General features: G+C 49.9%; 1 protein-coding gene across 7 annotated transcripts in view; it reads right to left on the minus strand.

Annotated features, from left to right (window-relative positions):
* Positions 1-2,235: 2,235 nt before the first annotated feature.
* Positions 2,236-13,351, minus strand: part of ebf1a (EBF transcription factor 1a) — a 109,477-nt gene continuing 98,361 nt past the window's right edge. For 3 of the 7 annotated variants that reach the window (XM_023844690.2, XM_023844688.2, XM_023844694.2), the window contains 4 exons: positions 11,181-11,360; positions 8,981-9,175; positions 8,574-8,642; positions 2,236-5,569 (listed from right to left, as the gene is read on the minus strand). In XM_023844690.2, coding sequence (XP_023700458.1) covers positions 8,575-8,642; positions 8,981-9,175; positions 11,181-11,360 — 443 coding nt within the window. In that variant the 3' untranslated portion in view covers positions 2,236-5,569; position 8,574. The remainder of the gene's footprint in view (positions 5,570-8,573; positions 8,643-8,980; positions 9,176-11,180; positions 11,361-13,351) is intronic. The other 4 variants (XM_023844693.2, XM_023844692.2, XM_023844689.2 and 1 more) reach the window with 3 other exon arrangements.

Consider the following 13,351-nt stretch of genomic DNA (forward strand, 5'->3'; position numbering starts at 1 on the left):
TGCGGCTGTACGACGAGCACCCAGCGAAATCAGACTGTTATTGTTGAGGGCAGCTTGCCAAGACCCCGGCTGTACGGAGCACTGGGTTTCCAGGCATGCCCCTTCCCATCACAGACGGGCCTTTGGTGGTGAGTGAGCAAGCTGTCTGGATGCTGCTAAGCTAACCGAATCTACACTAACCAATTTCCCATGGTTTAAATGTTAATGCTATGCTAAGGTGCAGCTTCACTAACAGCACTCTTCAGGCATTCCAGCCACTAAGCTGAGCCGCCTGTAGACTGGGAGAGTAAATGGCCCTTCATCATTGGCTGAGTATCCCAGGCCCCGCCCTTGAGCCACACCCCCAGTGTGTCTATCCAATAGTGTTCCTCAGTGTGTTCCTCACTCCCCCACCGCATTCCCCAATAGCCCTGTGACTCTGACAGTCAGCGCCCTTTCATTTCTTGCTACCAGCTTGCACCCCCCCCCAGCCTTTATTCACAGCCCCCGCCTCTTCAGTCCCAGATCCTCCTGGGACGTCCCATTTTTGCTGGAAAGATGTCGCTGACTTTATTCCCCATATTACCTTACGTAAGTGTAGGGTGTGTGTGTTTATTTATTTTGCTATTTGCATGGCAAAGTCAGCATCGCCTTATGACGACACAAACGCCTGCTGTATACACACGAGAGCTTGATACCTCAACCCCAACCTCAATACGCAGTGTATAACAAAGATGGCTGACGGCCCCTCATATCACCCTTGATGAGATATCCCTTCTGAAAGACGTCCCCTCCGAGATATCCCTTCTGAAAGACGTCCCCTCCGAGATATCCCTTCTGAAAGACGTCCCCTCCGAGATATCCCTTCTGAAAGACGTCCCCTCCGAGATATCCCTTCTGAAAGACGTCCCCTCCGAGATATCCCCTCTGAAAGACGTCCCCTCCGAGATATCCCTTCTGAAAGACGTCCCCTCCGAGATATCCCCTCTGAAAGACGTCCCCTCCGAGATATCCCCTCTGAAAGACGTCCCCTCCGAGATATCCCTTCTGAAAGACGTCCCCTCCGAGATATCCCTTCTGAAAGACGTCTCCTCCGAGATATCCCCTCTGGAAGACGTCTCCTCCGAGATATCCCTTCTGAAAGACGTCCCCTCCGAGATATCCCTTCTGAAAGACGTCCCCTCCGAGATATCCCTTCTGAAAGACGTCCCCTCCGAGATATCCCTTCTGAAAGACGTCCCCTCCGAGATATCCCTTCTGAAAGACGTCCCCTCCGAGACATCCCTTCTGAAAGACGTCTCCTCCGAGATATCCCCTTGGGAAGACGTCCCTCCAAGAAGGCGACCAGTTGGACCTGTGCTCTGAGACAGTGCCATTTATCCCAGTTTTCCATTTCCAGGAGTTCTGTTAAGCCGCTCTCATCCCTCGTCTGCGTACATTTTGCTTGATTTTGGCCCGTTTGTAAGCGAGGACGTTAGGTGTGTCAGCCAGAATTAAGCAGGTCAGGGTCTATCGTGACTCAGTTATGCTGTCATGTCCTGTTTGGGTGAGTCAGTGGGCTTGTTTATTCTGCTATCAGATACCAATTCTGTTGGACGTGACTGACTATTGTGTTTCTTTTCAGGTTTGTGAAATGTGGACTTGTGACTGAAAGATGGGCATTTCCTCAGATAAAATAACAGTAGGTAATCAGGCCTCTGAAGGAAATGCAGTGTTTAGCTGGCAGAGGGTGACAGACCGACTCTCCATCCTGAAGTGATTATGTCCTAGAAAAGATCATGATTTTGTCCAAACCTGCCCCAGGCAGCCTCAGGGTGTCCCCAAACATCACACGGGAGGCTCTCGCTCCAAAGGCAGCTCACAGGGAGACGCTTGAGCTTAATGGGAAGTGGCCCAGAGACGTTGACATTGAGGATAATAAAGTATAGTGGCAAAGGGTTTATTGACGGTTACTGGCACTGTATTAAAATTCCTGGGTGTTTGGCTTGTGTTGAGGCACATATAATGTTCTGTTACTTAACACATTAGCAGGGTGTACAAACACAACAACCATCCATTATATCGTCTGAGGTATGACTGCTGTGTGGCTGCCTTTGGACAGAATTCCAGCTTTCACTCTCCTGTGGTTATACCTCGCCTACATGTGCAGGTTTGTGAACGACTCGGACACTGGGCCCCAGAAAGCCACGCTGGAGCCTGGGCTGCGTGAGACATGTCTTACGGTCGGCCAACAGATGAGGAAGCCACTGACAGAGATCACAGACAAGAAGTAACTTTAATTAAATATTGTGAAAGTCAAAAAGTAATTTTACAGCTCAGAGTTCATCAAAAATGATAACAATCTATACAGTAGTTTTAATCCCTCTTCAGTAGAACTGTTCAGTGTGACCAGTCAAAAAAACAAACAAACAAAATCAAAAAAGTGGAAACAAGAAGAAAGAAAACCAGCTTTTAGCTTTGATTGTGTCAAACACAGCGGCAGTCATCTTCGGCCGTCTCCACCACGGGGAAGAAACAGCGCGCACAAAGCCTCCATCAGGTATTCCCATTCTCTTCATTGTGTTAAATTAAACTGAAAGAAACATAAGCACACAGCACCCCCCCCAAGACCCCCAGTATCCACTCAGGACATCGCCTGTGTTTCTGACCCAGAGGCCCATCAGCCAGGTCCTTGCTTTGGATGTCACTTTAAACCAATATCTCCAATGTAAAATAAAAAGCCATTTTGTCTCCTGGGGGGCGGGGTGGGCTGGACCATATGGAAGATACACACAAACACGCTTCAAAGTGCCCAATAAAATCGCTAAAACGCTTCAGGTGAGGGGTGTCGTGACCCAGCCTTTCTCGCTGAATGTTGGCCGTTCAGGGGGAGCTTGTTGCGGGGCGATGTTATGCAGGGTTAGGGCTCAGGTACATGCCAGCACGCCCCCCTGCCCAGACGTTCATCACGTGAGGGTGGGGCACATGCTCATAGGTCAGATGAGGAAACATTCGACCTCAATTTCCAGGACAACGGCCTTAAAGAATATGGCCTCTATTTTTCTCTTCTCCTCCGGTTACCCTGATTTAAAGGAAAACAAGAAATCACAGAGACAATAAAAGGCCAGCTTTGTCTTAAATTAATGATATAGTGCCTCCCCCACACTCCCTGCACCCCACCCAGCTGCAACACACATTAAATATTGATCATAGATCTTGAGTCTTCCACTCCTTGCTCTGACCCCCCCCCCCCCCACCAAGTGCATCGATCGACAGGGTCTCTCTTGTTGGGCCATGAGGAATAACGAGTGCCGGTAAACATCAATCTGGATCATGAAAACATCTCAATCCGTGTCCCCCCAAGCCCAGCCCCCCCCCCCTTTTTTTCAAAATAAAAACTTCTCAGGAGCTCGACAGTGGTGCTAATGGGTTTGCATTGTTAAGGCATCTGAACTGCTGGTTCATGTAATAGTGAGAAAAAACAGAAATGTAGGAATCAGGTTTCAATAACCAAGGGAGGGTGACAGCGAGAACAGAAGGCAAAATCCCCAAAAGAAAGTATTTTCAAGAGCGTTTCCTCAGAACGGGCTTCCTAGTTTCAACGCACAGAATGCAACTGTCACTCTCATATTAAAGAGCCATGCATATTATCAATTCAAAACAGTATGAGCTCCTGACAGCCTCACAGAGCAAAAAGAAAAAGATAGATATTCATATATTCATATTTTAAAATCTACATAACTAAATACTATCAGAATAAGATGCTACTCTTTTGCCATACATTAAGAAAACTCCAAAAAAGAAAAAAAAACTCTTCATTAACTTACAAATAATACAAAAATAGACAATGGCTTTTCATGTGCGGAAATAAAAAACAATGGAAGCACAGCCTTAAAACGGTACAAAATGAATGAGAAACGAGAGGCTAAATGAGAGAAATCAATGTCACACTGAAAGAGCCAGATGCCAAGTAAAGTAAGGAGGTCAGCACTTCATCACAGAGCAAAGAAATCAACGTGGGGAGAGAGGCGATGCACAACTTCCAGAGATAAATACATTATTTATATGGATATTTTACAGAAAACTCCTTAATGTATCCAGAAATTCCACATCCTCTCTGTTTTTATCATTTGCAAGTTAGCAGTTGGTAAACATATCCTGAAGCTGCCTTAAGACATTTTAATGTATAAATATATTTAAAAACAATGGCTTTGGCAAAAGAAAAAAAATCTAACCACAAAAACAAACATGTATTGCTATATACACAAATTATAGAACATAAACGATTGAAATGATCCGACCGATTTTTTGGGGGTCTTTGACACTTTTGTTGAGCAGATTATTAGTGCTGGATAAGAAAAGAAAGGACAAAGTCGAAAGACCTCGTGTTACGTAACAGTGCTCCTTCATGATCACCGAAAAATAAGTCTTTTTCCTTCGTTTCTTCATGCACTTTCCCCGAGGGATCTCTCTCCTTTCGCTTCCTCAACGTTTGTTCTTGTTAGGAGGCAAGAAAGCACAGAAGGCCAACTATGAAGATCACAGTCTCGTTACGAAATGAAAAAGAAACAAAATCTCCCCTAAATAGCCTCATGTAGAGCAGGATCTGTCCGCAGGGCTACTCAAAATATAAAACCTTTCATTTGTAAAGCCAACATATAATGTTGACAACCTGTTAATTGCATTTTTCCTTCTTAACTGATATAATAGCGAATGTTAAAAATAAAGGGCTTTGTTAATTTATGGCAAACACTGCCCCCCCCCCTCCCCAAAAGCCGCAATACCCACACAGAAAACCCTGGGGGTGCCGGGGCCAACATGCCAGCGCAACACTGTGAGATCAGCATTGAATTGTGGGTAAATGGCTCCGAGGATCAGGTGACGGCCGTGTTTGACCTGATAGCGGCCAGTGAGATGAGCGTAAAGCGTAAGAGAGCTGGTGTAGAGACCTGTGTGTCTGTGTGTCAGCCCTATCTACAGCGCCCTCCAGAGGCCCTTCTGAGGCTCAACCCCGGAAATCCCCATTTCCAGAAGGACTGAGCAGTGCGACCTACTGAGGGTCTTTAACCACTTCAGTCTTCATTCCTGATCGAAGAAATTCGCTAATGAGCGTATCTCACAGTCACAAAGCTACACGCCTCACATTCCACTCCATCCCTCAATTAAACATTATAAATAAAATATACCGAAATAGAGTCCCTCGTGTATTACAATTCTTAAAAAATAGGCATAACGTTCAAACTAAATGAAAACTTAAACGAGAAAGCAACAGGGAGAAATCGGATTTTTCCAAAATAAATATGGTTCCCGTCCGCCTGCACGGGGAGGCTTGTCACCCTGCTTCTTCACAGGCATCCACGCAATTTTACGAATTTAAAACGTGAACGCATTGTTGCAGTGCTATCCCCCTGTTCTTTTTTTTTTTTTTTTACCAAATATAATTCCTTGTTTTTTTTTGTTTTTAAATAAAGGCCTGAGTTACGGTTCCCGTTTCTCATGTAGAGCTGTCCAGATGCCTGGGTTTGAGAGCCGGAATCTACGGCGTTGCAGTGTCCCCGCCTCCGTTCACAAATCTTCTACATCGGAGGGACGATCATCCCAGGAATCGCTGCTGGAGGGGGGTTGGGGGGGGGGGCACAGGGAGGGAAAGCGTGAGCCACGTGATCGTTTAGCCTCACTTTTCATCCAACAGACACATAACACAATCTGTTCTTCCATCTGGAGAACAAACTGTGGGCTGATTTCAGAGAAATTTATAAGCAACGAATAAATCTAAATATCTGCGCTACGATATCGCCAGTTTGGCGCACGGCCCTCAAGGCGGGCAATGGCTGATTTTTCGATTGGCCTTATGCCGCTTTGTGTAATGCATTCTTTTTTTGGGTGGGGGGCCTGTAATGGGATGGTTATGCAACATGGCCCCCACTATAGCTGTGTGCGTGCCAGCGATGGAAAATTGTGCGATTTGTAACGGAGGAGCGGCGGAGAGAAAGACGACCAGAACAAAGCAGGGAAGAGCCCCAGACCAGAGAGGGGGAGGATGAACAAGAAGCAGAAGGGGCCAGTCATCAGCATGCCTGAAGGGGGCGCCCTTAAACTCAGAGTGTGGTGCAGGCACAGAGCATCATGGGAGATGTCAGGGAAGATGTGTTTCGGGGGAGTCTAGCGTAGTTGGTTCGGCTGCAGGCCAGCGGAACGATCGGGGCCATCGCTGAGGATCCTCTATAGTGTAGGAGCGATCGGGGCCATCGCTGAGGATCCTCTATAGTGTAGGAGCGATCGGGGCCATCGCTGAGGATCCTCTATAGTGTAGGAGCGATCGGGGCCATCGCTGAGGATCCTCTATAGTGTAGGAGCGATCGGGGCCATCGCTGAGGATCCTCTATAGTGTAGGAGCGATCGGGGCCATCGCTGAGGATCCTCTATAGTGTAGGAGCGATCGGGGCCATCGCTGAGGATCCTCTATAGTGTAGGAGCGATCAGGGCCATCGCTGAGGATCCTATATAATGAGGGAGCGATCAGGGCCATCGCTGAGGATCCTATATAATGAGGGAGCGATCAGGGCCATCGCTGAGGATCCTCTATAGTGTAGGAGCGATCAGGGCCATCGCTGAGGATCCTATATAATGAGGGAGCGATCAGGGCCATCGCTGAGGATCCTCTATAATGCGGGAGCGATCAGGGCCATCGCTGAGGATCCTCTATAGTGTAGGAGTGATCGGGGCCATCACTGAGGATCCTCTATAGTGTAGGAGCGATCGGGGCCATCGCTGAGGATCCTCTATAGTGTAGGAGTGATCAGGGCCATCGCTGAGGATCCTATATAATGAGGGAGCGATCAGGGCCATCGCTGAGGATCCTATATAATGAGGGAGCGATCAGGGCCATCGCTGAGGATCCTCTATAGTGTAGGAGCGATCAGGGCCATCGCTGAGGATCCTATATAATGAGGGAGCGATCAGGGCCATCGCTGAGGATCCTATATAATGAGGGAGCAATCAGGGCCATCGCTGAGGATCCTCTATAATGCGGGAGCGATCAGGGCCATCGCTGAGGATCCTCTATAGTGTAGGAGTGATCGGGGCCATCACTGAGGATCCTCTATAGTGTAGGAGCGATCGGGGCCATCGCTGAGGATCCTCTATAGTGTAGGAGCGATCAGGGCCATCGCTGAGGATCCTCTATAGCAGGGGTGTCAAACTCATTTTAGGGTGAGGGCCGGATGAGAAGAAAATGTGACCATGTGCGGGCCGAATTTATTATTATTTTTTTTTAATCATAGTGCATCAAATTACAACAAATGCACTATATTCTGTAAAACTGCATTTAACAAGTCCTCAGAAACTGTTCATTAACACTCTTATTCCTTTTTAATACTACTACTACTAATAATAATGATGATAATAAAAAAGGTTTGATATTTAATACTATTGTTCAAATCATCCCGCGGGCCGTATTGGACACCATAGTGGGCCGTATTCGGCCCGCGGGCCGTATGTTTGACACCCCTGCTCTATAGTGTAGGAGCGATCAGGGCCATCGCTGAGGATCCTATAATGTTTATGCTTCAGATGCGCGGCAGAAAACTGCTTATTGTTGCAAGTTTGACCTGAAGGAAGTTTGCATCTGCTGACAAACATAAAACGAGCCCCCCCTCCCCCCCACAGGCACCAGTTCCTCTCAGAAAGGAGGATTGCTGATGGGGCAGAGAGAAGTTGGGGGCAGGTAGACTTGCCGGGGAGGGGGGGGGATGACCCCTGAATTGGGGAGGGCCTGATTTTGCTGTGTCTATTACCAAACGGTCCACAAACAGGGCTAAAGGGCCACCTTCCGGCTTCACACGCCCCCTGCCGTGTGAGACAGCGCAGGACCGTACACACGCCTCCTAGATTCCCACAACCCGCGGCCTGCTCCTTTACTTATTGGTCTCCTTTTACATCTTGTTTTTTTTTAAAGATCGCAGGGTTCCGACTGTCTCTGGGACAGCAGAGCCAGTGTTCTGTGGCGGAGAGGCGGCGTGGCCTTATGTTTATGCTGCTCGCTGCTCCCCTTTGCCCTTCCACAAAAAAAACACAAAACAGCCCCTATCCATTCTCACGATCTCCCTATGAGCACTTAAAGGGATGTCAAATTATTGTCCCCACAGCCTCCCCTTTAAATTTTGTCTTCTACACTACACTGCACTTTGTACACTCTGTTAAACTGTACCCTCCTCTCTCCCATATGCTGATTCCCTGGCATTTTTGAGACACTGCTTTGCATTCAGAGGTGTGATCCGTTCACCGTCTAATCTAGGGATGTGATACTGGGCGGTCTGTGCGGCCCTTATGCCCCCTGAGCCAGGCGAACACGTTATGTCATGGCGGGTGTTTACGTTACAGCCCAGCGGAGGGAGTGTTTTATTAGGCCTCAGTGTTGATGGGACTGTAAAGCCGTCAGGCAGCACGTGTAAAAACAAAAGGAAGAAAACAGCGAAACGGTAGAAACTGATGAAGCAGAAAACCAAGGACAGACAGAGGCAGGAAGTGACACACAGGAAGCCAAACAGGAAGTGAGACACATGCGGGGGAGGTGCAGATGAAGGGAGTGACGGACAGGCAGGCGGAGGACATACTTCAGGAGAAGGCCAGGCCCTGTAACGAGCCGGCTGTTGAGTACTTGCTAGAGTCCACGAAAGATTGATCTGGAGTGAGCCGACGTAGCAGGGAGGGGCGGGAGGAGAGAGAAAACAGCCGTGTTATTTACAGGCGGAACAAGGGAGGGGGGGTTAGAGCAGGTCAGCACGGGGGGGTCATTCCTGTCTTTCCACTAGTTGTCATAGCAACTGAAGTGCTTCCCTGAGCCACCTTCAGGCACAAAATCCCATCCTCCTGTGGGACCTTCTGGGGCTTCCCAGATCTCTGGGTGGGAGGGGGGTCAGGAGGGTGTGTGTGTGGGACTATTGTGGCTCCCCTGACCGTGAGGCAAAGGTGATCCAGTGAAGAGTACAGCACAGATCAGGCATGATGCCCCCCCCCTTACCTTGCAGGCCGTTGCCGTTGGCACTAGTGCAGGTGGGCGGCGGCGAGGCCTGGGGCCGCACCACGGGTGCGAAAGCGCTCTTCTGCTTGACGGCAGACACCATGTTGGCAGGAGAGAAGGAGAAGATTCCAGAAGAGCTGCTGCAGTTGGAGGGCAGGCTGGTGGAGGAGGCCATGGTGGGGCTGGAGGGCACGACTGCGGGGGGGAGACAGCGGCTCAGAGGGGACGGGGGGCAGCAGTACTCCAGCACAGACGGAAAGGAAACAGAGAAACTAGGGTGCCGAGGACTGGAGCTAGCATCCCTTCAGAAGGTGTGCGGCCTCCCTTCCTCAGCTCCATCTTAATTATGGTGCCTCCATCAGACATGTGACCCTGGGCCCTCCAGTCTCTCCCTGTGGGGCCCGCGAGCCTCCTCCACCTTTCAGGACGGCCCCCTCTGTGTTAGGGTCTGCCTTTCACACTCCGCACCGCACGTAATGTCATCGGCCATTTACGAAGGTCTGACTAATCGATTGATGAGGACCGGAGCTCCAGAGCATGGCCCCGGGATCGATCAAAAGCCCCCGAGAGGAGTCAGGGGGCCCTTTTAAAACACTCGTTAACATCGGCGAATCGAGGCGCTGAAATTGAACCACTGCTCCTGCGATTAGTTTATTGATTTAATTAAGAGTCTTTAATTTAGAAGCTGTGACAGAAGATTGGTGTTTCACAAGCGGTCAGGCGTTACGGACACGCAAGGAGTTGCTGGGAGGTGGGGCACTTTTTAATCCCACCTCCTGTTAAAGGTACAGCGCGATCGGCTTTCCTGATGAGCATCAATATCGTGGCAGTGTCTGTCTCACTGCCGCGAGGCATAAATCACCCGCCCGCCACCGCGGTGCGTCTCGGATTCCCTGCCAGGATCTCCTGCCGCTTTGAGACTGGAAAGGATCTCGTGCTCCACATCCCTCCCTGCCATAACTACAGCGAACAAAGGCGTACCTTCACCACGCTCACTGCTTTCCTAATTGAAAAAGAGCAACAACTGAAGGGGAACCAACAATAAGGAAACATGGAGTAAACACCAGATTAAAGGGCTGGGAGGATGGGAACCAAAAAACTGCAGCTTAAAGGGCTGGGATGATGGGAACCAAAAAACTGCAAATTAAAGGGGTGGGAGGATGGGAACCAAAAAACTACAGATTAAAGGGGTGGGATGATGGGAACCAAAAAACTGCAAATTAAAGGGGTGGGAGGATGGGAACCAAAAAACTACAGATTAAAGGGGTGGGATGATGGGAACCAAAAAACTGCAGTTTAAAGGGCTGGGATGATGGGAACCAAAAAACTGCAAATTAAAGGGGTGGGAGGATGGGAACCAAAAAACTACAGATTAAAGGGGTGGGATGATGGGAACCAAAAATCTGCAAATTAAAGGGGTGGGAGGATGGGAACCAAAAAACTACAGATTAAAGGGGTGGGATGATGGGAACCAAAAAACTGCAGATTAAAGGGCTGGGATGATGGGAACCAAAAAACTGCAAATTAAAGGGGTAGAAGGATGGGAACCAAAAAACTACAGATTAAAGGGGTGGGATGATGAGAACCAAAAAACTGTAGATTAAAGGGTTTGGTGGATGGGAACCAAAAAACTACAGATTAAAGGGGTGGGAAGACGGGAACCAAAGAATTGCAGATTAAAGGGGTTGGTGGATGGGAAATAGAACACATTCTATTAATGGTGCGGGAGGATGGGAACTAAAAAAAAACAGATTAAAGGGGTGGCAGGATGGGAACCAGAACACATTGGGGCAGGGGGATAGGAACCAGAAAACACCAGATTAAACGGACGGGGGGGATGGGAACCAAAAAACACCAGATTAAAGGGGCAGGGGAACCAAAAAACACCAGATTAAAGGGGAGGGAAGATGGGAACCAGAACACGTCTGATTAAAGGGGCGGGAGGAAGGGAATCAAAAAACACCAGATTAAAGTGGTGGGAGGACGGGAACCAGAAAATGCCTGATTAAAGGAGCAGGAGAATGCTGTTTAAGAGCATTGGCTGGAAACCCCGGCAGAGATGGCATCATATGAAGCCAATGAAAGAAGAGCTCAAAAAAGAGGAGGACAAGAAATTTTTTTTAAAATTATATTTCAGCCTGCTGAAACCTTACTGTGTGAGTGTGGTGTGTGACTGGGAATGCAGGGAGAGGGCACTCACTGGCATAGGGCGAGTTGGCAGCGGAGCCGTTGAGGAAGTTGGGCGAGCCGCCCAGCGTGGACATGCCCGTGTTACCGTAGCCATTCATGCTGGTGGCGACGGAGGTATAGCTGGTCTGCTGGGGCGTGGAGCTGGGCACGTATCCGTGGGGGGAGACGCTGCTCGTGTTCCGGCTGAAGCCTAGGAGGGGCGTTGTGGGGACAGTCAGCAGGGGGCAGTAGTAAGGGGAGACAGAAGGCGGGGGTGGTTAGAAACAGAAGCGTGGCCTTCAGCAGGAGCCGGCCACTGTTTGGTTTCCCTGCCTTGGCCCGCCCCCTTGCTGTGTGTGATACCCAGGTCCATAGGAAAGGTAAACCCCGAAAGGTCAGGCCTGACCGTGAATTTATATTGACACCTCAGCGTGCCATCGGTATTCGACTACGCCCGGCTCTCTGGAGGCCCCGCTGTGACCCCTCCCCCAGGTCACCCGCTAGGCCTCCACAGCGCAAATACAAACACGAGCGCTGTGTTCCTCAGCGGGCTGCTCTATTAAGCCTCCGCCTTCTGGCAGCAGGACCTGCTGAATTATTCATGGCCGGGAGTTTATTGTCGGATTTACGCAGCAGAAATCGCTATAATCTCTCAGGAAACAGAACATTGTTCCTGAGTCTGCCTTCCCGCAATCTCTCTCCCTCCCCAGCTAAATGCTTCATAGTCTCTGTGACAAGAAGGAGCTTCTCTTTTACAAACCGCTATTGTGCGTAGAACAAGACGACCAGCACATCCATCTCCCCAACATTCGCCCTGAAATCACATACGGATATGTAGGATTTTCCCACTAATTCGCTACATATTTGTCTTATATCTCCATCACACTCAGAGAAAATGGCTTGTGATTGTAAGCGGCCTCTGGGTGGTCGGCAGATTTCCCAGCTGTCACTGCATGCGGGGTTGGGTGAGGAGCGGAGCGGGCGCCCACAATGAGAGGAATCAGGCCTGGGACACACTTCCTGGGAGGAAGACCAATAACGGGCCCTTCTGAGCACGCTCAGTAACAGCTGATTTTAATGCAGCTTCAGACGGCTCGCTGTGTGTGTGATTCAGAGCGGCTGCTTCTGAAGGTGAGCGTGACAGGAGACTTAACCCCCCCCCATCCCGCCCCCGCTGCGTCCAGGCCTTTGCAAATCGTCGAGTCGTCGGCAGAGCCGCGAGTTGGCGATTTCTCCGGGCGATGGAGAGCCACGTGACCTCGTTACCGCCGCCGTAGCTGCCGCCGCACTGCGCCGCCGCTCTCCCTTTCATTAGGTGTTCCCGGCTTAATTAGAGCCGGGCCTCGGTGCCGAGGTCAGCCAGCGGCGAAAAAACCCTGCCGGCTCCATGGATGCGTGACCCTTGGCCGATATTCTGGCAGGGGGCAGGCAGGCGAGCGAGCGAGAGAGATAGAGAGAGGGAGAGAGAGACACACACAGAAAGAGACAGAGAGTCCACCAGAACCAGAACCACAGAGCTGGAGAGGTGAAATACAGACCTTCCACCCAAAAATCACAGACCTAGGGTCCCGCCCTTGTGGACCCCTGGACGCCCGTTCCCCGTTATGAGGGACACCAGGGACAGCCATGGGTCATGGTGTACCTTCGTTTACACCCTGAGACCCCCGCCCCCCCCAGCGTACCAGCCCTCCCCCGGCACAGAGATTGTGCCTCTTAACTTATACCAAGGAGGTAACATCTGAGCCAACGCCAACCATACAGCCCTGATGGAGCCACCAATGTCAGGACGAAGGAGCAGGAAATGAGGACATGCTGGCCACGGTGACCCCCCCTCACTCTGTCCCTGTGAGGATCACTGATCCCCTCAGGGTGGGGGACTTGTTTATATGCCCGCTCCATAAATAAAGCGGCTTAATTACAGCGTGCAGCCCCCCACCCCCGGATTTACAGGGCCCGCCTTCACTCTACCTGAAATCTGCTACAAGGTGACTTGGTGGTTTTTTTTACTCTGTCAGCCGTCACTGCCGCAATCGCAGAGTTTTGTGTCTCTTATAAGTACTGTCATCTGTCATGACAGCCTGTCCACAAAAAACGCGCAAGGGCCTGGATATATATATAAAAAATTGGGTTCTTCTTGCTCAGAGAGACTTATGGGGGAAATGACAATGGTAAAATCGGATTCGGCATCCATCCATCCATGCA

The sequence above is a fragment of the Paramormyrops kingsleyae genome, chromosome 10, assembly GCF_048594095.1.
Source record: "Paramormyrops kingsleyae isolate MSU_618 chromosome 10, PKINGS_0.4, whole genome shotgun sequence".
In the NCBI taxonomy this organism is placed as follows: domain Eukaryota; kingdom Metazoa; phylum Chordata; class Actinopteri; order Osteoglossiformes; family Mormyridae; genus Paramormyrops; species Paramormyrops kingsleyae.